Source organism: Electrona antarctica (assembly GCF_951216825.1).
Source record: "Electrona antarctica genome assembly, chromosome: 4".
NCBI lineage: Eukaryota > Metazoa > Chordata > Actinopteri > Myctophiformes > Myctophidae > Electrona > Electrona antarctica.
In genome coordinates, this window is record NC_136809.1 from 49,622,216 (window position 1) to 49,645,653 (window position 23,438).

General features: G+C 41.8%; 2 protein-coding genes and 1 long non-coding RNA gene across 3 annotated transcripts in view; 2 read left to right on the forward strand and 1 right to left on the reverse strand.

The window, feature by feature from the left end:
• Window positions 1-23,438, reverse strand: part of LOC306921578 — a 566,256-nt gene that overhangs the window by 81,836 nt on the left and 460,982 nt on the right. The window lies entirely within an intron of this gene.
• LOC306922468 (uncharacterized protein) lies at window positions 41-6,446 on the forward strand. The gene is made up of 5 exons (XM_079500105.1): window positions 41-581; window positions 1,246-1,374; window positions 1,784-1,896; window positions 3,066-3,231; window positions 3,807-6,446. The coding sequence occupies exons 1-5, from the start codon at window positions 323-325 to the stop codon at window positions 5,030-5,032; spliced, it is 1,893 nt and encodes a 630-aa protein (XP_079356231.1). The 5' UTR covers window positions 41-322; the 3' UTR covers window positions 5,033-6,446.
• On the forward strand, window positions 14,073-23,305 carry LOC306921563 (uncharacterized protein). The gene is made up of 7 exons (XM_079498741.1): window positions 14,073-14,431; window positions 18,482-18,542; window positions 18,668-19,009; window positions 19,136-19,414; window positions 20,420-20,554; window positions 22,705-22,773; window positions 22,876-23,305. Exons 2-7 carry the CDS (start codon window positions 18,485-18,487, stop codon window positions 22,965-22,967), a joined length of 975 nt encoding a protein of 324 aa, XP_079354867.1. The 5' UTR covers window positions 14,073-14,431; window positions 18,482-18,484; the 3' UTR covers window positions 22,968-23,305.

The following is a 23,438-nucleotide window of genomic DNA, read 5'->3' on the forward strand; positions in this document are numbered from 1 at the left end:
CTCACAAAACCTGGCAACACTGATTCTGAGCTATGGCGGACTGATCATCCAGAGAGAAACACAATCAAAACAATCTGGATATATTAACTTAGATTCTTGTTATTTGTATACATTTTCATGCTTTGCATGTTAAAGTTTAGATTTAAAACCATCCAGACGTGGGGTTGGTCAATACTACTTACAAATCTAACGTTACATCGTCCTTAAAAGTAAAAACAAGCGGACATTGTTTACAACTGGCAGGGGTTCCACCAGGCACACACCCACGCGGCGCACGTGTTGTCCTCCAGTCCTTGTGTCGGTCCTGAGGGTTTGAACAACAATGTCTGACAGTTCTTCGTCCTCCGCGGTGTTTCGTGCACGCGTGGAGTGCGTGCTGCAGGCGGTGATGGCGCACACAGCCACGGAGATGGTCCGGCTCTTTGAAGAAGCTCTGAGGACCACCGAGGCGCTGCAGAGCGAGCAGCGGCGGAGCAAGCAGAGCATCCTCTCTGCACACACTGCTCCTCCGACTGCTACGGAGAGCATCCTCTCTGAGTCTGCACACAGTACTACTGCTGCTGCTGCTGCTACTGAGACAGGTTTGTGAGCTGTTGTGACAGGGGGAGAATGAATGTCTAAATATAATGGAACAGTCAACCACCTTAAGGAATACAATATTATGATACAGTATGTATGATACAACTTGTTATGTGTATCCCTATCTGCACTGTTTACACCAAATGACCTCACAGTCATACAGTAGGTAGGCTATACATAGAAAGACTGTTCCTAAACAGAGCAACTTACTTTAATCCAATTACCAAGTGAATGCAAAACATTGAAATACTGCTGTCAACTTTCACAAGTCTACACCAAGCTACAGTAACCTCTCCTATATGGATTTCTGACCGAAATTGCATTTTTTGTTTTTACATATAGATTCATAAGATAGTCTTCCCTCAAAGAAAAGTGTCAATGTAACACAGCTCTATTTACCACATTTATATTATTCCTATTTCTATTCAATGTTATCTTATCGCTCCTGTGGCACCAGACCTGTCTGTGATGGTTCACGAGGCCTTTCGTCTTGAAACACTGACCTAAGAGAAGGCTTGTGTGTGTGTGTGTGTGTGTGTGTGTGTGTGTGTGTGTGTGTGTGTGTGTGTGTGTGTGTGTGTGTGTGTGTGTGTGTGTGTGTGTGTGTGTGTGTGTGTGTGTGTGTGTGTGTGTGTGTGTGTGTGTGCGCGCGTCTTCTAATAACAGCTTCAGACAGAAGGGCAGAGGTTCTGCCTGCGGTGCAACAGGTTCTGAGTGGAGAAGAGGCTCTCTCTTTGTTCAGACCAGTTAAATATGATGACTCGACCGTAACAGAAAGCCCTGGTCCTTCACAAGGTTATTGTAGTTTTAATCCTTTTTATCTTATTGGCGTTCCCGCATAACTTTATTTCAATTACATTTGAATAAATTGCTGCTACTTGTCGCAAAGGTTTTTATACCAAGTGAACGCAAAACCTTGAAATACTGCTGTCAGCTTTCAAAAGTGTATACCTCTCCTATATGGATGTATATCTATTTCTGACAGAAAATGTTTTTTTGGGTGTTTTTTTTACATAGTTTTCATAATCCCTCAAAGAAAAATGTCAATAACAGAGCTCTATTTAACACTTTTATTTTATATTCAATATACTGTATGTTATCTCTCCTATGGCACCACATCTATTAGTTTTCGTGTTTTGTCTTCCTTTTTTCAGTTAAGCAAAATGCTTTTATCTTTTTTTCCCCCCATCATCACACATTGCAGCCAGAGATGTGAACTTGAGTGGTCCTTTGATGCACACCGCTGTCGTCGTTGTCGTCGGAGGACACGTGAAGACGAGCGGACGTCCACTGCGTCCATTGCGTCCACGCACTACGGTCAGTATTTAAGTCATATCTGGCGCTTTTATCCAAAGCCATCACCCATTCACACACACTCATACACTGACGGCAGAGGAAACCATGCAAGGTACCAACCTACACATTGTGAGCAATTAGGGGTTCACTGCGTCCACGCACTGCGTCCACGCACTGCGGTCAGTATTTAAGTCATATCTGGCGCTTTTATCCAAAGCCATCACCCATTCACACACACTCATACACCGACGGCAGAGCAATTATTTGAGATAAAGATAATCGCAATTATTTGTTGCATAATCGTCAATCGTTTCAGAAATAGCAGATCTACAAGCTTACAACACCTCACTTCATGACGTGCTGTAAGCTTGTAGATCAACTATTTCTGCTATTTGGAAAGTTTTTGAGCGGTGCTAGCACCTCCCATGCACAGCTTTGTGTGTGTCTGTATGAGCACGGAATGTGCTCAGCTGATTGGCTGAGCACAGAATGTGATGTATGATGATAAGAGCGCCCCTCACTTCACACAGGTGTGATTTTGTTTAAATTAAATGTGTCAGAGTGTTTTCTTTGTATATTTAAGTTATTATTAACATCTAATATCAGTCTAATATCTGTTTTCGGTCTCGACCTGAAATGTTTGGGAAGCACTGCTTAACCCACTTCACACCATTGACCTACAGTAGATGTACGTCAATTGAAGCCTATTATTTAATGCTACCCGTAACGCCATTGGCGTAGCCCTACAGCAATTGCGCTTTTATAGTGCATTCGATCGATCAAGTCATAATGCCACTTACGTTAGTATTGGGTTGCTAGCTGTTGTTGTCATAACACTGGGTCGCGCCATCTTAGATCGTCATCACCATAAACACCCCTTCTATCTGTTTCTTTCAATCGCCTGTATCTCCTATTCCTTGTCCCAGATGGCATTTTTGGTCAAAACAAGGTTTATTCCACGGCAGGGAATAAAGCTCTAAACTGCACTCCGTTTGCTACCGAGGACCTGACCAGGCACCCTTCAACTTCCTATTTTATGATCAGTACCGGAAGTCTGGAAATGTGGCTTTTCAAAATAAGAGCTAAACTGGGAAAAATGCTGACGTGAATTATATCATAATTTGTCATACGTGTGTCTAACAATAACAACACCAGAAGACATTTATGACTCTTCGCTTCATTTCTTAAAGGGATCACAAACGGTGTCTCAGTTCTCGGTGACGGCTGTTAAAACGGAGGAAGACGCCATGGACCAGTTCTCGGTGGCGGCTGTTAAAACGGAGGAAGACGCCATGGACCAGTTCTCGGTGGCGGCTGTTAAAACGGAGGAAGACGCCATGGACGGTGATTATGAAGGTCAGTATAATGGTGGCGCTAGAGAAATAAAGGCCATTTGGTCAGCAAAATCAATGGGGATCGTTCAGAAAGAGGCAAATTACGCAGCAGTTCAGCCAGTAGTTTCTGTTGCTTGAGGCCAAAGCGTTAAAAAAAGTGTCTCCAATGGGACAAAGAATACATGCGATAACATGACCATAGGGTTGTCACAACTATTACATCAACAGAAGGTCAGAAATATAACCAGTTCATCTGTTTGACCACCAGGGGTTTTCACTTGGTCCCCTCCTATTTTCGCCTCTATGCCAGTGTTTTGCCAAAGAAATATCCAATGTATAAGCTCACAACCCGCTGCAATGTGAGTGACACGTTAGATTGTCTGTTTTTGGTAAATATTCGCCTATTATGAGAATAGGGATAAATAGAATTAAAGTGGTTAAAAAAAAAAATACGTATTACGTACTGTATATGCCCAGTACAAATATGAATGAGGGTTGCTCATCATGTGATGACATGTGCCTACAGAGAAAAACATATTTTATTGATCCCTTCCCTCCTGCCATGCAGGTAAAATTGTAAATGTTGTTGTCTTGCAGGTCATGATGACGAGGATGAAAGGCCTAATAGGAGGCGGAAGGGAACCAAATGCAGGGGCACCAAATGTCGCGTGTGCAAGAAGAGCTATTTCTTTGGACTGGCCAAACACCAAAGGGAGTGCAAAGTCTTGGTTTGCACGTGCAGTTACTGTGGCGAGACGTTTAACAACTGGCAGAGTTTGGCCTGCCACGAGAGAAACCACAGTGGAACGAAATACAGCTGCACTTTCTGCGGCAAGACGTTTAAATACAACAAGAGCCGCATGGTCCACGAACACAGCCAACACAGCAACACAAAATACGGGTGCTCCGACTGCGGGAAGATGTTCGAGAAGCATTTGGAGCGGGACCAGCACGAGTGCATCGTGTTCACGGGGAGTTTTGCGTTCTCCTGCACCGAATGCAACAAAGGCTTCAACAGGCAGTATATCCTTAAGAAGCACCAGCTGGCAGAGCATCCGGAGATTTTTTGCAATAAACAGAAAGTAGAAGTAAGTGAAGTGGAAGTGAAGATAGAAGAGGACTATGAGCAGGACATGTATGGACAAGACATAGTCATAGACCTTAAAAATCAGCATTCTGAGATGGACATGGGCCTTAAAAACCAGCATTCTGAGCAGGACATGGGCCTTAAGAATCAGCATTCGGAGCAGGACATGGGCCTTAAGAATCAGCATTCGGAGCAGGACATGGGCCTTAAGAATCAGCATTCTGAGCAGGACATGGGCCTGAAAAATCTGCATTGTGAGAAGGACATGGGCCTTAAAAACCAGGTGAATGAGCAGGACATGGGCCTAAACATCCAGGTGAATAAGCAGGACATGGGCCTCAAGAGAGAGGTTATTGAGCAGGACATGGGCCTCAAGAACGAGGTTCATGAGCAGGACATGGGCCTCAAGCACCAGGATTATGGGCAGGATATTGGCCTAAATAACCAGGTTAATGAGCAGGACATGGGCCTAAATAACCAGGTTAATGAGCAGGACATGGGCCTAAACATCCAGGTGAATGAGCAGGACATGGGCCTAAACATCCAGGTGAATGAGCAGGACATGGGACTAAACATCCAGGTTCATGAGCAGGACATGGGCCTAAACATCCAGGTTCATGAGCAGGAGGGCCTAATGAGCCAGGTTCATGAGCTAGATATCATGGGCCACGAGGGTTATGAGCAGTATATGGGCTTCATGAATCTGCCAGAAAGCGGGCATTTTAATCTGGAATAACAATGCGTGTAGAATGTTCTACAATAACGATAGGCTAAACGGTTGAAGTCGTAGAGATACATACAAGTACTATGTCATCACTTCTCTCAAATCAGAACATTCCATCGCACGAGCCCGACGCTACGGGAGATAACAAGTCATACTTCTTTCTACTGGCGATTGCCCTTTTCAGAACTACGTTTGAAATAAGAGAAAAATGAACCCTGATATGACGGCTGTTGCGAATGATAGGCATTTGAAACTGGCTATTTAGACGAGTGATATATTTTGCAGCTATTTTGTCTTAATTGTATGAGGAAGATTTGATGTGTTCCCTAGTTACACTATATTGTCATATGTTAATATGTTTTATTTGGACGAAAATGATTTGTTGAATTTACTTTTGGAATTGTAGCTTTGGATTTGTTTTGTTTTGCTTGTTTGTTTTTGAGTGGTGTAGCCACTCAAAGGAACAGCAATGTCCCTATGTCCATCCCTACGTCCCTAGTTTAGGGTATCAATAGGGGCAAAAGTGGCACTGTTGTGCTAGAAACAGAGAGAGAGATAGGATAGAGAGAGATATCTTGCGCCACCCCTTAACCCTTATCCCTAAACTTATTTGCCATGTTTTACTATTTTAAAAAACCTTTTAAAATAGTTCAAATAGCCGATCTACAAGCTCACAACGTCTCGGCTAGTTGAACTATTTAAAAATGTTTTTCAAAATAGTAAAAATGGTAAATAAGTTAAGGGATAAGGGTGGCGCAAGATGGAGCCCATGGTGTTGCACTGTTGCCTGCTAATTACAATGTGGAGCGTGCATGAGAGAGAGGTCTGCTAATTCCCCCACACAGTAACTCTGTCATTTCTCGACCGTTTCGGATGCGGGGCGGCTCGCCAGAACCGGGCCGGCACCCTGGGCGTGTTCCTGTGGGTCTGGAAGTTCCGGGGACCCACTGGGGACCCCCACACGAAGTTGCACCTCTCGGTTCACACAGGTGTAATTTTCTGTTTTCATGAGAACATGAATGGCTGACACAGGTTAACTGACAACTATGATTTTTCTTTTCCACCGGCTTGTATTCGGGCAACTAAATGTCAAGAGTGAATTGTGAGCAAGCACTGGTTTATGCATCCATTTTGGACTGCCATTTCAACAGAATTTAGTTACTTTCTTTCTCCTTTCTTTCACATAGAGCAGTGGTTTTCACCGGTGGTCCTTGAGGGGGTTCCAGGTGGTACCCAGCTAAATGATGGAGAGTAATTTTGGTAACCAAATGGACCCTTATATTCTCCATTCATTGTCAATGGGAATTTAAGACAAAATATAGGAGGGGCTATAGCACCCCTAAAAAACAAAGCTGTCCTTTAATGATTGTGCCCTTTTTGGTTTAGGAAACTAAAGATGCGTCACACTTTGTATTCTGGTTTCTTGTTTTTCTGTGCATGCCTGCATGCTTCATGTGATTTTGTCGACTAAAACTAAGACGAAAAATGTTCGTCGACTACCTTTTTTTCACTGACGAAAACCAAGCTAAATGAAAACTAAGCTATGATGACTAAAACTAAGACTAAATATATTGACAATTTCGTCGACAGATAAAAACTAGACTAAAATGTTAGGAAGGGACTAGTGGACAAGAGATCCAGTATAAGACATTTTACACTTGGTTTGCATGCTGCAAATAGCTGATCTACAAGTTCATAACGCGTCGCGCTGCGACACGTTGTGAGCTTGTAGATCAGCTATTTTCAGTGTAAAATCAAGCATTAAGACGACAGGAAAGACAGCCAAGACCTGCCAAAATACATTTTAGTCGACTAAATCAACTGTAGATTTAGTCGACTAAAATCTTATGATATTTAGTCGACTAAAACTAGACTAACTCTAAAACATTCCGGGTGACTAAAATGTGACTAAAACTAAGTGAAAGAGACTATGACTAAAACTAAAATCAAAATTTGCTGCCAAAAACAACACTGTTGTCAAGTTAATTTGATTTGACTTATCTGATTTGCACAACAGCATAATAATGGAATTTCTTTCCAGAGTTAAGATGTCAGTCCTGGGTTCGATTCCCGCTCGGGATGCTGTGGGCGTGGTCCTGGGTTCCCTCCTCCGCGGCATCAGTACCCATACCCGAGGTGGGGTTGGCGAAAGGGCCTTTCTGTGTGGAGTTTGCATGTTCTCCCCGTGTCCCCTAGGGTAGGTACCCTCACAAAAACATGCAGTAATCCTGGTCTCTAAAACTACCGCCGGGGCGCCTGATGGAGGGGAAAGGAACTGGTCGGAATAACGTGATCCTTCCACGCGCTACGTCCGGCCAGGTAAATCCCCCCCTGTCAGGTGAAAAGAAGCAGCTTGGACTCCTCCTGCATAGAAGGAGGCATGAGGTCAGTCCGCTGCCCCCCAGGTTGGCAGAGGAAGTGTAGCGTCCAGGATTACATTAGATAATTGGCACTGGGTGAAAAAACTGGGTTGCAAAATCGTGGGATAAAAATGATAAGTAAAAAAATAAAAAGATGTCAGTTGTTGTGGCGGCGAGGTATACGAAACCCTAGGGGGATCTTATGTGAGAACCTCACAGTTTACATTACATTATAAAAAATAATGTCATACCGGCTACTTTAGCCGGAGGTTTGCATTCCTCCTCCTGCGTCCTTGCTTGCTGCTGCTGTATGTGCATGCTGCTGTATACAAACCTGCTGCTCACCCACCTCCACCCCAGCTACCACCAGTCGTTTTGGATCTACTGCGGGGGATTCGATGTCCCTATGGCCAGGACTGATGCGCTTGATCTGAGTACCTAAAAAGCAGATCCAATACATCGCCAATACATCGCTTATATATATTCCATGATCCATTCTTGAGTTGTCCTGACTGAAAATACCAAAGCTGTTGGCCTGCGGGTTTTCATGAAAGAATCAGAGGAGGTATTTAATTTAGCCTATACTGTATACGTATAGGCCTACAGCTTGTTTTGAAGGTATACAAGTATGGAGGATGTGTTTACTATGGAAACGTGTATTCCATAGTGTAAAACCCAAACCCCTTTAATGTACATTAACATTTCATCAAAAATGTAATCCATCTAATAATTGTATAATTGCGACTGGTCGCATTTTAAAGCCTGCTTTTCCTGGTCGGTCGGACCGTCACGCCTCGTGACATCACACCTCCATATATGGTCACGCCTCGTGACATCACGCCTCCATATGGTCACACCTTGTGTCATCACGCCTCCATATATGGTTACGCCTCGTGACACGTCACGCCCCCATATATGGCCGTCTCCAAATATGAAGATCACGACACTGACCTCATCAAACCCTGGATAGCCATACATGGAGAAGACTGAATCATCACCTAGATCTGCATATATGGAGCCGGCCAGCAACTCTATCTGACCATCAAACCTCAAACCCTTAGATCTCCATATATGGAGCTGACCTGTTCTGACATCCCATATGTTGGTCCTTACTCTTCGATCTCTCTCTTTTGAGTGATACCTGTCCATTCAAACTCTAGACGGGCCCGCCCCAAAGTTATTAGTGCAGTCACGCCCGGCAGCCGGCGAAAACTAGAGTTCTCAACAGGCCCGAAAGTTAAGGCCTGACCTGTTCTGACATTCCACATGTTGATCTGACCTCATCAAACCCTGTACACTCAAGACACTGCCCCATATGGAGCTGACCTGTTCTGACATTCCATATGTTGATCTGACCTCATCAAACCCTGTACACTCAAGAGTCAAGACACGCTCCATAGTCAGACCTCATCAAACCCTGTACACTCAAGCCCCTGCTGGCACCCTTAGATCTCCATATATGGAGCTGACCTGTTCCGATATTCCATATGTTGATCTGACCTCATCAAACCCTGTACACTCAAGACACTGCCCCATATGGAGCTGACCTGTTCTGACATTCCACATGTTGATCTGACCTCATCAAACCCTGTACACTCAAGACACTGCCCCATATGGAGCTGACCTGTTCTGACATTCCACATGTTGATCTGACCTCATCAAACCCTGTACACTCAAGACACTGCCCCATATGGAGCTGACCTGTTCTGACATTCCATATGTTGATCTGACCTCATCAAACCCTGTACACTCAAGAGTCAAGACACGCTCCATAGTCAGACCTCATCAAACCCTGTACACTCAAGCCCCTGCTGGCACCCTTAGATCTCCATATATGGAGCTGACCTGTTCCGATATTCCATATGTTGATCAGACATCATCAAACCCTGAACACTCAAACACGCTCCATATATGGCCAGTATATAATTAATTCCATATTTATGTTGATCTGACTGCCCCTGCAGTTGGGGCGTAGGCCTACTGTGCTTATAGGCTATATACCTTTTAACTGTTTGACATTGTGCTCCAGTCACTATTAACCCCTTTTAACCACTGTGACCTGACCACCGGGATATGTAGGCCTACTTAACCCATTCAGGATGGGAACCCCTTTTAACCACTGTAACCTGACCACCGGGATATGTAGGCCTACTTAACCCATTCAGGATGGGAACCCCTTTAACCACTGTGACCTGACCGCCGGGATATGTAGGCCTACTTAAACCATTCAGGATGGGAACCCCTTTAACCACTGTGACCTGACCACCGGGATATGTAGGCCTACTTAACCCATTCAGGATGGGAACCCCTTTAACCACTGTGACCTGACCACCGGGATATGTAGGCCTACTTAACCCATTCAGGATGGGAACCCCTTTAACCACTGTGACCTGACCACCGGGATATGTAGGCCTACTTAACCCATTCAGGACGGGAACCCCTTTTAACCACTGTGACCTGACCACCGGGATATGTAGGCCTACTTAACCCATTCAGGACGGGAACCCCTTTTAACCACTGTGACCTGACCACCGGGATATGTAGGCCTACTTAACCCATTCAGGATGGGAACCCCTTTAACCACTGTGACCTGACCACCGGGATATGTAGGCCTACTTAACCCATTCAGGACGGGAACCCCCTTTAACCACTGTGACCTGACCGCCGGGATATGTAGGCCTACTTAAACCATTCAGGATGGGAACCACTTTAACCACTGTGACCTGACCACCGGGATATGTAGGCCTACTTAACCCATTCAGGATGGGAACCCCTTTAACCACTGTGACCTGACCGCCGGGATATGTAGGCCTACTTAACCCATTCAGGACGGGAACCCCTTTAACCACTGTGACCTGACCACCGGGATATGTAGGCCTACTTAACCCATTCAGGACGGGAACCCCTTTTAACCACTGTGACCTGACCGCCGGGATATGTAGGCCTACTTAACCCATTCAGGATGGGAACCCCTTTTGGGGTTCTTGTTGCTAATGGGTCTGAATTTCCCCCACAGGACTAATGATGGTCCATCTAAAAATATAAATCTAAAATCTACAAATTGTATGGGCTAAATGTCTGACATCATGGCCTTTCCAGTTCCATATAGGCCTACCACATATAACAGCCACTGCAGAGACTGACCGTAAGCCTGGGAGCGAGGCTAGAGACTGACAGAAGACACACTTTGAAACAAAGTTTACTGGCTTCATGGTACACAAGGACTGCCAACAATAGTGCCCTGTCGTTTTCTTAGCCATGAAAAAATATTTCAGTGACAAAGTAAATTTCCTTCATGAACACTAAATGGAGTTGGAACAACAGATGTTCAGGAGGCAGGGAAACACCTTAACCTGCCCTTCACGCCACGTCTCCGCCCTCCACGCCAATCTACCTGGCCCTATTTATAACCGCCCACCCAGAATCCATATGCTTCACGTCTCTTGCTGCGTCGCACACAAGCCACTTTCCTACAGGCTTCTCGCATCCCCCCTCCACCCCATAACCTCCATAGTAGCTCTTTTCCCTGCTCCCCTCAAATGAGCCAAAAATGGAGAAGCCATGTTGGTCTTTTGCTTTCGGGCCTATTAAGTTTCGGCCCGAATAGGCAGAAAATATATCACCAAATAGTGTATGCAATTAATGCATTCAAAAGAGCTGAATAAATGTTTTATGGACCCATAATAGTGATTATTATTTAAGTGAAGTTTTGCCATAACCATTTATTTTGCCATGGTAGCTTTAAGGTATGGCCATGACAGCAATAGTAGGAAAAAAGATATTCGGATATTCGGATATTCGGTATTCGGTTTTCGGCCAACTGTTTCCTATATTCGGTATTCGTTTCGGCCAAGAATTTCCCTTTCGCCTGTTCAATCTCTTGGAGGCCCGACCATGCCACGACCTGACCATGACCACACCGTGTAAACTAGTCAATGAGACAAGCATCTCATTGACTTTGTAAGGTTACTGGGCTACTGAACAACACAACTGACAGCTAGATGAAATTGAATATTATATGGCAAACGACTGCATGATCCTGCCTGTGACTTTTTTCAAACAATAAAAATCCCTTATTATGAAACCCCAGGGTAAGTGTAAACATACATAAGTGTAATCAAGCTCCACATACCAAGGCTCCAGACAGCTGAGTAATGGCAACAAGCCAGGAGACCTTATGGGCAAGTAGCCTTGATGGATCTGGTAGATCTGCTACTTTGGTATTTTTTGTGGACTTGTGTCAATGTTTCCTTTTGGCTCCGGGTTGTTCTTCTTATCATCATAAATGTCATGTCATCCATGTTTATGGCCAAAATATGTTTTCATCTGTCCCATTTAATATCTTATGGAAGTCTCCATAATGTCTGTCCCCAGTCAAGTAAATTCACCATACTGTAGTGTGCTGTTTTGATTTGAGTTTACATGCAGCTGCTTCGATATCAGTGTGGCCTTGATGCCTAGTGAGAAAGAGCATTTCTCTCTGTCGAAAGTTCAGTGCAGGGAAAGTTATCTTCAGGTTGCCATAGCAACGCCAGCGTCCACGCTTTCCCGGTCTATGCCTTCCATGACGGAATTAAGGGAGCTGTCCCAATATCAGTCTCATCAGCCATGGGCTGGTCCAATGAGCGTTCGACACCTAGTGCCAGCGTGTCCTAGTGGAAATTAACTGTGTGTTCAGCCAATGAAATGTGTATCAACAATTGTATTCTACAGTATGAATGCCTGGCACATGATTGTGTCCGGCAGAGAGAGAACCCTGTGCCGTTTGTCGCACAGGGTGAGAGTTTTTTGTAATTTGGCTGTGTGTGGATCTGTCCTGTCTCTCTGATCTGAAAATGAATAGACATTAATCATATACTGCTGACTGGACAATCCTTCTTCCTGGTGGACTCATCTTTTAATTGGGTACAAGGTATTTTTCTAAAAGAGTATTTCCTGCTTAAAGTAATCCTGTTAAAGCTATTGTTAACTTGGTCATAGGCTCTCTGCCTAGTTGTGGTGCTGAGTATTCCTCCGTACTTTTAAATACTTTCTTAGAAGTATTTTTTTATATAGCCCTGTGTAGCTCAGTAATTCAGTATTAATACAGTCCTTTTATATCCTGGGAATCATTAATTGTCCCTATGGCATTTTATATGCAACAAATGGGTTTTATCTTAATTATAAATCCATCAAGCCTAAATCTAAACTAGAAAAAGTGCCCTTCTGGGCACAGGTCTCCACCAGGAGGATAGGATGAGATGTTTGGCAAAATGTTTAGGATTAATATAAACATGTTTTTGAGGCATTTTGTTCCAAAAATGTGTTTTGCAAAACTCAACCTGTTGGTGGCGCTATAACAGGTCAATGTGAAAAGGGTGGTATATATTCCTCAGCCTAGTAAGAAAATGTGTGAAAGATTTCACGTAAATTGCATGCTGCGTTCATGATTTGAGGCTTTTGTTCAAAACGGGGAAATCTTGCAAACTCTGAAAGCTAATTATAGCCAATTAGGATGGAATATGAAATATGGGACAGATTCGACTTGAGCACATGACCATAGAGATAGTGTGTAACGATTTGTGAGATTTTTGGACAGAATCTGGAGGAGTAATATTAAAAAATGTGTTTTACAAAAGTCGGCCTCCTGGTGGCGCTATAAAAGGCAGATGCGGAAAATGCAGGTCAACGGTTTGTCCTTGGCCTCTAGGGAGCGTGCATGCAACGTTTCACGCAGATCGGTGCAGTTTTAGGTAAAAATGTGAAAAGCTGCCTCATGGTGGCGCTATAACAGGCCGTTCTGGAAAATGTGGGGCAGAGGTTCATCGTTGGCATCCAGGGAGTGTGTGTGCAAAGTTTGGCATCGACCGGGTTAACGGTGCCGGAGATTAGCTGGTAACGGACGGACGGAAGGACACACACACACACGGACGGACACACGGACGGACACACACACACACACACGGACGGAGTGCAAAACATACTCTCTCCCCATGCCTTCGGCCTGGTGGAGACAATGAAGATGGGATAGAGTGAGCATCTAAACAGGTCAGACATAAGACAAGTACAAAATACACAACTAGGAAAATAAACAGACTGACTGACCTGACCTCCAACACAATGCATGCTGATATGTACTGGATGTTTACTGGGCAACATTCACCATCACAGATCAACTGATGTGCACTCTCTCTCTCTCTCTCTCTCTCTCTAATACCGGAAGGTCGCCAGTTCGAATCAGCGGTCGACACGTTAAAATTACCACCGCTGAAGTGCCCTTGAACAAGGCATTGAACCACTACGATGAAATGTGTTCTATGAGCAGGGCCTGGCTGGAAACAAGTTCTTGAGCTTAGCCCATGCCCTGGGTAAATATAGTAATCATTTCATTTCATGACCAAACCATATTGTATTGCAATTTATTAAGATGGTCGTTGTCTCTCTTTTTGTTGTTGTGTTTTGTTTTTGTTTTTTTGTTTTTTTTCTACTTTATTGTTTATTTTTCTGTATACATTCAAATACTGGCTAGTATGATGCCGAATCTATCTATCTAAAAAAAGGCACAAAAATAAGAGAGAGAGAGAGAAATAGAGAGAGAGAGAGAGAGAGAGAGAGAGAGAGAGGAAAGTTCCTGTGGTTCCCAGTGGCTTCAGACCTCTGTAATCAGCATGCACCTACTACAGCTTTCTCTTGAGTCCGGAGCAGTTTACCGCTCTCGTCTGAACGACATGCAGATGCATAATTAACATAACGGCAATATGGACGAAGGAAAGTTTTATATCGTTTACAAACTTGCGCGGCTAACAGCCCTTTTAATAGCTAACAGCCCTTAAAACAAACAATAATAACGCACAGTGAGCTAGGCTATAATCGAAAGTGAAAGAGTTAATCTCGTTCTATCTTTACTTAACTAAGTGAAAGTTCAGGCAGCAGCACATAATTGCTGGGGAACGACCACGCAGTCTTCTAGAGTCTCACAAATCAGCCTGAATCCGTGTGGATTGGAAAAGACAGACCCTGCCTGGACTGGACGCCCTGCTTTATTTCATCTTGACGTTCACTTATTTGCAAGGTATCTATGCATTTATTGAGCGGTCAGATTTTGATTGAATACTTTATTATTATTAACAGTTTGCAGAAAGAAGCAAAGGAAATTACAGTTCAATACAAGGTCTGCTTTTTTGACAACCCTGCAAGAAAGCCTATAGGCTTGTTTCCATTGGGGTCCATTGAGGATGACTGCCTATTTACTTTTATTTTTAAATATGTTTGTACTGTACAGTATCACAATCACATACATGTATTGTTAGTAGCCTAGCCTAAGTAAAAATGTTATGACAATAACTATAGTCATGTTAGTATAGCTGTTTATGATATAGGCATGCAGCAAAATGAAGTATAAGCGTTATTATAAACTGCCTGGCACGTCTGTGGGTTGACTGGTTTTAGTAACCGCGGGCACTGCTTACTCTATGGGGCACTGTCACTGGACACTGGACACAATATGTAGCCTATATATCTTCTTCCAAGCCAGAATGAATGCTACAGAATGAATGCTACAAAATGAATGATTTAAGCCTATATGGGTTGCAACATACATGTTCAGTTTCAAGTTTCACCTATATAACATCAGTATTATATTGTTGTGAAAATGATGAATGTTAGTGACGTTTAGTTTATTCTTGAATCATATGATTCGGTTCCCGCATTCCGTCCTGATCGGGACAGGAGGATCATGACCCTCAACTCAAGGATTGTTTGTCAAAAAATACATTTAAAGTGAAAGTAGACGCTGAAGTGAAATGCTGCATTTATGAGAAACGAGGCGGGTTCTGGTAACCACACAACTACCAGTTGCCATGTCTGCTTATAATAAGCGACTTTTGAGCTTGTTTTTCTGTAAAGTTTCTTGTAAATATTGGTTTGATTGATTGATTGATTGACGAATTTATTAACAAATTGGAGAATTACAGTACATTTCAGCACAACTCAATACAAAACTGTTAACTGTGGACGACACCTAAAGTATTACACTTGTTTACAATAGGGCCCACCATGTTCAATTCATCATAACATTAGAGACTGAGGGTCTGATCGAGGGTAGCTACTGGGACGTAAATCGGGACTTGATCACCCCGGCTGGGTCACCCGAGTGAGGGGTATGATGTTCGCGAGACCCGAAACCCCGATGACCTTGGGATACATCACTGAGGATACGTCCCAGTTGCATCCATGCGATGTATTTTCGTTATGAGACATACAAATATACTCTTCTATATGCCGGCCCGATTCCGGTGAGCCGCCCCGCGTCCGAAACGGTTGAGAAATGACAGAGTTACCGTGTGGAGGTCCCTCTACTGTACCCTCCACTGTACTGTACTGTCACTGTACTGTACTGGCACACCCGAAATCACCATATATACAGTTAATATGTGCGTGTGTTTGTGTGTGTGTGTTAGGTTGCGCACATGTGGTGAAAAACAACCATGCTGTTTTCGTGCTCAGACGCACCCAGCCAGCCAGCCACCCACCCACCCACACACTATAGTCACTTAAGGAAGTGGTTGCACCACTTAAAATATATACAAAATATTTTGCTTTTTTAAATTTTTGAAAATGCTTATTTCTCTCGCAAAATCTGGCGACACTGACAACTATTCTTGTGGGGCAACAGTCTGGCTTGTAAGACAGGTTCTAGTACTTAAAGGACAGGTTCATGTTTTCTGTTAATAGAGAAAGTAAAAGATGAGTGTTCATTTTTCTTCATTTGCTTCTTTCTTTCGTTTTAGGGATTTTAGCGTTTTTTGACAGGGGGGCGGGGGCATTCGAGCTAGCCTGGCTAATAAGCCAGACTCAAATCACACTGTCGTGTGCAGGCAATTTTGTTTTGCCAACGACTGATTCGGTCTGGCTTATTAGCCAGGCTACATTCGAGCATGGGGCTAAATATGTATTTTTGAGTGGTGCAACCACTCCAAGGAACAGCAATGTCCGTGTTCACCTATGTGACCATAGACATATATACGTAGACACCCTTTCCGGCTCTGAGGCGCGTGTCACCATTGAAGGCAAAGCATTAGCGGAAGCTTGTCGAGACATGGCTTATACTGAGGCCAACATTATAGCTGTTCACAAGTATCAATATGTGTTTATTAATTAGTTACAGGAGCCATTGAGCAATAATACAGTTTGGTCTGGATTAAGCCTCATTTTGGTGGGGTTTAGCCTCTTACTTCATGCATAGTAGGCCTATAAACGAAAATAGTATAAACGATAGATGAACTAACAATAGATGAACTTGCTGATAAAAAAAGAATGATCGGGCTACAGTGAATGATACAGTTTTCGTCATATTAATGACTCGTATAATATTTTATTTACACCATGAACAACAAGGGTTATGACAAATGGGGATTAGGGATGACCTTGTCCATACAATATGCCAGTGATGTGGGATCATTTAGAACTCCTAATTATGAATGTTTGAACTACTGGTTATGTGCATGGGTATATTGGGAATAGCCTTAGATCTAACATTATGTTCAAAGTATTTTGGACATATTGAGTTGGGGGGTGATTTATTTTTTCACGCTGTTTTTTCACTCTCTAGCCTAACAAACTTAAAATGTTATAATCCTTATCAAGAAAAGTATGGGTTAATTGTGTTAACTTGGTGTAGTATTATACACAATGGTAGTGTTTAGAATATATAGTGTGAATTATGTAAGCTTTACCCCACCATATTACAGTATTTACCACTACATGGATTTTACACAATGCCATTTTTGAAACATTGAACATCCTTTTTGATATAGTAGATATTGTCCACCAAAGATTGAATTTCTGAATTTCAGTTTTTGTTGAACCCCCATATGACCATATTTATATATATAAATCACTGTAGGCCTAAACAATAACATCTGTAACATATAAGATACAGGCTTTTGAAATACTATTTGGCGTAGGATTTAATCTAAATGCCTCTGTTCATATAGTGCAAGTTTTACTTTTGTTTCTAAAAAGGTTTAAATTCTGAAGATGCATTGGATGATCACGTTACAGTTTTTAGTATGCATAGTATGACCATATGAACCGTGTAGATACCCTGTTTTCTTACACTGTAAGGATAAGTATATGCATAGTATATGCATCATGTACAGTGTAGATACCCTGAATAACAGGTTTCTGATACTGTAAGAATGAGTTTAGCTACTTTCTTTTTCAAAATAAAAATAAATATTATTAGAAGAAATAATTGTAGAAATAGTAATAATAGTAGATTAGTAGAAAAAATAATTCAAGAATAATTGACCTTTAGCGCTGTACCTTTTGAGATACAGCGCTTTGAAAATCCTGTTATAATGGAGGCTCAATTGAGCTGGATTTAAAAATCACATAGCTGGTGGGGACGGAGGCTCTCCATACTAACCGGAGGAATGCTAAAAGGTAAATAGACGGTCGCTGCTTTCATATATGGAGTATACGGTTGTCTACAAACATACGCGTAGTTAGCACCAGTAGGTACCGATAGCCTAGCTACGTTTATAAACGTAGATAGCAGCGGAAAAGTTAATAACCCTCCTAGATGACAAATCCATTGAGAAACGGACATTTGCTCTCAACGGTCACGGAACTGCCATAAACGACCCAACTATGTGTACAGATACTGACAGATGTTTATAGAATGTTGTCCTGCATTAAATAAACATGCCCCCAGACCCTCCAGTTGAAAACCACCTGCTGTATGTGTGTGTGTGTGTGTGTGTGTGTGTGTGTGTGGGGGGGGGGGGGGGGGTAAATACTGTACAGTATCGTTGTACTAGATTGTACTACACCAGATACCAGAGAGGATATCATTAAGATACCTGTATATAAGATAATAATAATAAGATAATCCAATAAGTAACATTGGTTTTATAATACATACATACATAAAAATATAGTATAATAATAAATAATACATTTGGATCCATCCTGCTCTGTATACAATATATAATACAATTCTAAATTAAATATGTTTCAGTATATCTGACTGTATTGTTGTATGTTATTGGTGATCAGAATCGCATCGCAGACATCACAAACAACCCCCACATAAACAACTATCTTTCTTTCACTACAGATCATGGCCTCCGTGGTTGGAACATGTGTGCTGCTTTTGGCCATCGTACCTGTCAGTGCAGGTAATGATTGCTTTTTGTCCTGAACTCCAGAATTCCAATCTGACATTTTACTGTTTGACATGTTGCTGTTAGTTGACTTGACGATATTTTTTTTCTTTCTTTCTTTGTTATATCTCACTCTACAGCCTCCTTTGTAAAGGTAGACTGTACATCTGAAAACCTTGGTCAATATGGCCAGGATTCTGTCCTTAGATGTGGCATCAAAACTACAGAAGAAGCATCAGATGCAATGATCACATATGTGAAATGGAAGAAAACAGGGAATACAAAAACATTAGTTGTTTTTGGCAAAGATCATCCGAATGAACCACGTTTTCGGTTTTCTGTGGAAAGCTTGACTGGCACAAGCAGGGATGTGTCCCTGTTGGTCAGCAACACTCAGATTAATGACGGTGGAGAGTATGAATGCACAGTGAAGACAGACAGTAGTTCAAAAGACATCATCAAAACCAACCTCAGTGTCACAGGTGAGAGCCCCATATTGACCATATTCACACAGTGGCCACTTTGCTTTTTCACATCATAATGGGGGTGGAGGGTGGTTATAAATTGTCACTGTTGTCTTTAATGTCCTCATGCCTTTCTCTTTGCAGCCAAATATAGTGCACCAGTAATCATAGCAGAGAAGGACACTTCTCTGATTTGTAACTCTGAGGATGGTTACCCAAAAGGTACAATTCAATGGTTCGATCAGGAGGGAAAAAACCACACCAGCATCTCTCAACAGGAGCCTAAACCGATGGATGATAAGCGCTTTAACCTCACCAGTAAACTGACTTTGAAGAACTCAGCTTCCTCCCAGTACACATGCCAAGTGTACAACGCCAATGGAGTCAAAGAAGGAGAGACTACATTTAATCTATCCTCCAAAAGTATGTTTTTTTTGGATTGTTCTGGGTTTGATAGCTTGACACTGTCTTTATGCTATAGTACAGTGTCATAGGACAGGAGGTAGATTTGTTTATTTTGGACACAAAGGTTACATTTAATATAATTCAACTGAAATAGGTGTGATGGCACTTCATGGGTTATAGGTAATCTCCAACCCGTGACAAACTGCAGCCCTATATGTATTTACATCCAACAGTTTGCCAAATAACTTTTCTTAGATGAATGTTTTGATTAACCATTAACCATATCATGATCTGTTAACACTAGTGCAAGCTGTGTACAGCCTACCTGTACCAGGTGCTCATTTTGTGGTCATGTTTTTGTTCTTGAATATTTGTATGCAGTGGTGGAAAAAGTACACTTTTTTTTAGTTGGTTTTAAAAGTACCAATACTGAAATGTAGAAATAGTGGAAGTGGAAGTCCAGTGTTCAAGATTGAGTAACATACAAAAGTATTGGCATCAAAATACTTAAGGTACTCAATATGTACTCAAGATTCACAAGATTTCAAATGTCTAAAATGTATAAAAAACCCTTGGAACATAGCAGATCTACCAGCTCACAACACGTTGCATTCACGTTGTGAAGTGGTTAATTCATGTTTTGTAATAATAATCAAAATCAACTAAATAAGTTTTGGAAATTTGAAATAGTCACAAGTTACTATCCACCAGTACTTGTATGCATTTCAAATGGACAATTGGACATTGCTGTGTCCTCACTCCTCAGTGTCAGAGAGAGAGAGAGAGAGAGAGATGTCTGTCTTCTACAAAACAAAACAGGAAAACAACGTATAATCCCTGCCAGAGACGTATATACAACCTGAGAGCTACAGTATTAGTGGACAGCTGATTGGCCGTTGCGGTAGCACGCAACCCTCAATCACCTATTGGAATGTAAATGAATGCCTTTCAGCCTGTATCCTACTTGTCTGGCAGGTATATATTTTTACCTAAAAACCTAAAACAGCTTTTAAACATTTTCAGGCTATGAGGGAGTCCACAAGATGGTCCAGGATGGAAAGGTTGCTGTGTCCAATATAGTAGCTCCTGTCGTGGTCATTGGTTCATTGATTGTAGGACTCCTGATAGTATTGCTGTGGAGGAAAAGGCAGTCTAATGGTAAGCACACAAACACATCTCTGTCTGGTTATTGGTGGTATGTGTGCTGAAGTGATGTGATACAGTATGTGTCCTTAAAGAAAATATCAATCTTACGGAAGTACATATAATACGGTAACAGGTCCGCTCGCCCCTTTTCCATCTCGCCCCACTACTCTACCTAGCTGTAAATAACAAACATAATTCATGTTTGTGATTATTTAAAAGGTATTATCATATTAATTTATCATTGTTAAGTTCACTCTGTATATCCACGGGCATAACAGCATGATGATGCCATTACAAAACATGGGCTACATGGAAGAAATGTTATTAATAAAACGAAACTAACTGCTAGAAGGTCATAAATTAACTTAATTAAGCAGTCACCGTCTCTGTGACATGTTGTTCTTTCTAAATTTGACAGAGTATAGAGATCGACTACTATGCAATCAAATAAATCTGTATACAAGATAATTTCAGATTTCAGAGAGGGAGATAAATACTAAATTAACTGTTAACTACATTTTAAAAAAATCGCAGGGGGGCGAGTTGGTAAAGGGGCGAGCAGTCTCGTATTCTAAAGTCAACCAAAGAGCAATTTACAGTATATCTCTATTTTGAATGGGCACCTGTGGCAGGGGATATGCAGCATACTGTACATGCGCATGTTTTCTATAAAGTCCCTGAGTTTACGCTGAGGCATAATTGTAGGTTAAATTAGAAGATGCATACAATATCTTGAAACCTGTGGTATCAGGTGATTGTTGGTTGCACTGCATGCACTTTGCATGCTCTCAACAGACTACAGGGAAGTAAATTAAAGGAGACTTTGACAATGTATTTAGCTGTTGAATACTTTTGCTGTTGAAGTCCAGTATCGGGAAGTGACAAACACCATAGTAACGTACACGCCAATGCATTTTATACGTCTCGAATTCGCATCCCGGCCAACGCTTATATGCCTTTTCTCGTGAGTTCATTCAAACGTATCTTCAATGCCCCTCCATGTAATTTATGACACAGCCTCAGTTTGTTACTACTAATATACTATATACCATACTTTTCAGTGTACAGCATTGACTGCATATATTCAAATATATTGGCAGACGATTTGCAATATTTAAACTTATCATTATTCACTATTAAAACTGTTTCTGTACTATAATGTTACTGTACCATTTACAAAGGCATTTAGTAGATGCTCTTAATCCAGAGAAATTTACAATTACAATACTTACAAGACTTGCAAGACTTACTTGAAATACATACATCCAACGCAAAGAGACAGTTTAAACTTTAGTGGCTCAGTAATAATACGATCATAGATAAACAGTATAATACAAAACGTAATAATCTGTAGGCCTATATTACTATACAAACCATAGGATGCCAGGTAAACAAATGAACATAGCATCTGAATAACTAAATTACATTTTAACCTTTGCATGAGACTGATATTTGTGGTACTGTATACTGACCATACAGTATTGAGTAACATATTCAACTGCTATGTAAAATCACACTGGTGATCATGTGTAGTAAAGAAGTACAGTTGAGTCCTCATATAAACCGTAAATTCCTCAGTGTTTGTTTAACTCACAGGTCCATAAATGTTATTATGGGATAACTCTTATATGGACCCTTAGCATTTTGCTAGTAGCAGGGGTCTAGTACAGTGTTTCCCAACCTGTGTGCCGCGGCACTTTACTGTGCCGTTTGATGTGTCCAGGTGTGCCGCCTGATTTGATCGAAAATAACACTAACCCTCCCCCGAAAGCAATATTATAGCTACTGGGCTGCAGGCTTCCTATTGTTGCGTCGTTGTTGTTGTATACTATATACTAGACTCTAGTATATAGTTTCAGTCGAGCAGATGCATGTCAGGACAGGCCAGGCATATTTATCAATGTGCACGACTGACACAGTTCCCATGGCTATATGAGTAAATGAGTAGCTTACAGTTACAAGAACAAACGTCAATACGGTAAAAATCATTAAATCCAACCCTGAATTCAGAATCGTATACTTACGTTACACCTTTGACTTTCTGCGCAGATGGTTTCAAATATAAGGGGAAAGTATGCGTTGTCACTGTTTTTTTTTATAACAATGGATCTCACAGCCAATTGGCTACAAATACAAGTTCAAACTCAATTGATTTGTTACAGGTGGCCATACACCAATTGACCAAGATGAAGAGAAGGCAAACTGGCAAGGTGGTGAGGCTGCAGCAGGAGGTGAGCTCCTGATGTTTTCTTCTGCTGTTCCTATGGTGACAATCATTTTACAGATTTGTTTACAATTCTATATAATTGTATATGATACATCTTTCTCTATAGGCAAGAAATGTGAACATAGTGAAGAAACAAACACACTGGAGGAAGAACGATGTCAAGCGATGATTCCCTTGTCGGCAGCTCCAACAATTTAACACAATTTATCACATTAACCCATACGTATGTTGATCAATATGGGTAGAGTTTCTCACACTCCTCTCACCAAGATGTGTGCAACCAAAACACTGTTACTGAACCTTTTCAACTCTAAAGAGAAACGTATAAAAATATTATGAAGGAACAAAAAAAGGATGAAATGATGAAATTAGCTGATCCACAAGCCTTTACATCTGCTATATATATATCATTGATTTAGGACTATGTAACAGCGTCATAAATCAGCAAAAATCAAAGCGACAGACACGGAAGAGAAATACACAGGTATATACTGTAAGAGTCTCTAGCTGTAAGGTGTGTAAAGCAGATAATGCAATGTAAGACATACACACCTTTAAGGTGTGTCAAGCTTTTTAGATAGTAGATATAGAAGCATTACACTATCACTGAGGCTGTTGATACGTAGCCTGGCGCGGCCAGACTCATAGCGAGGGTTCACTGATGTTTCC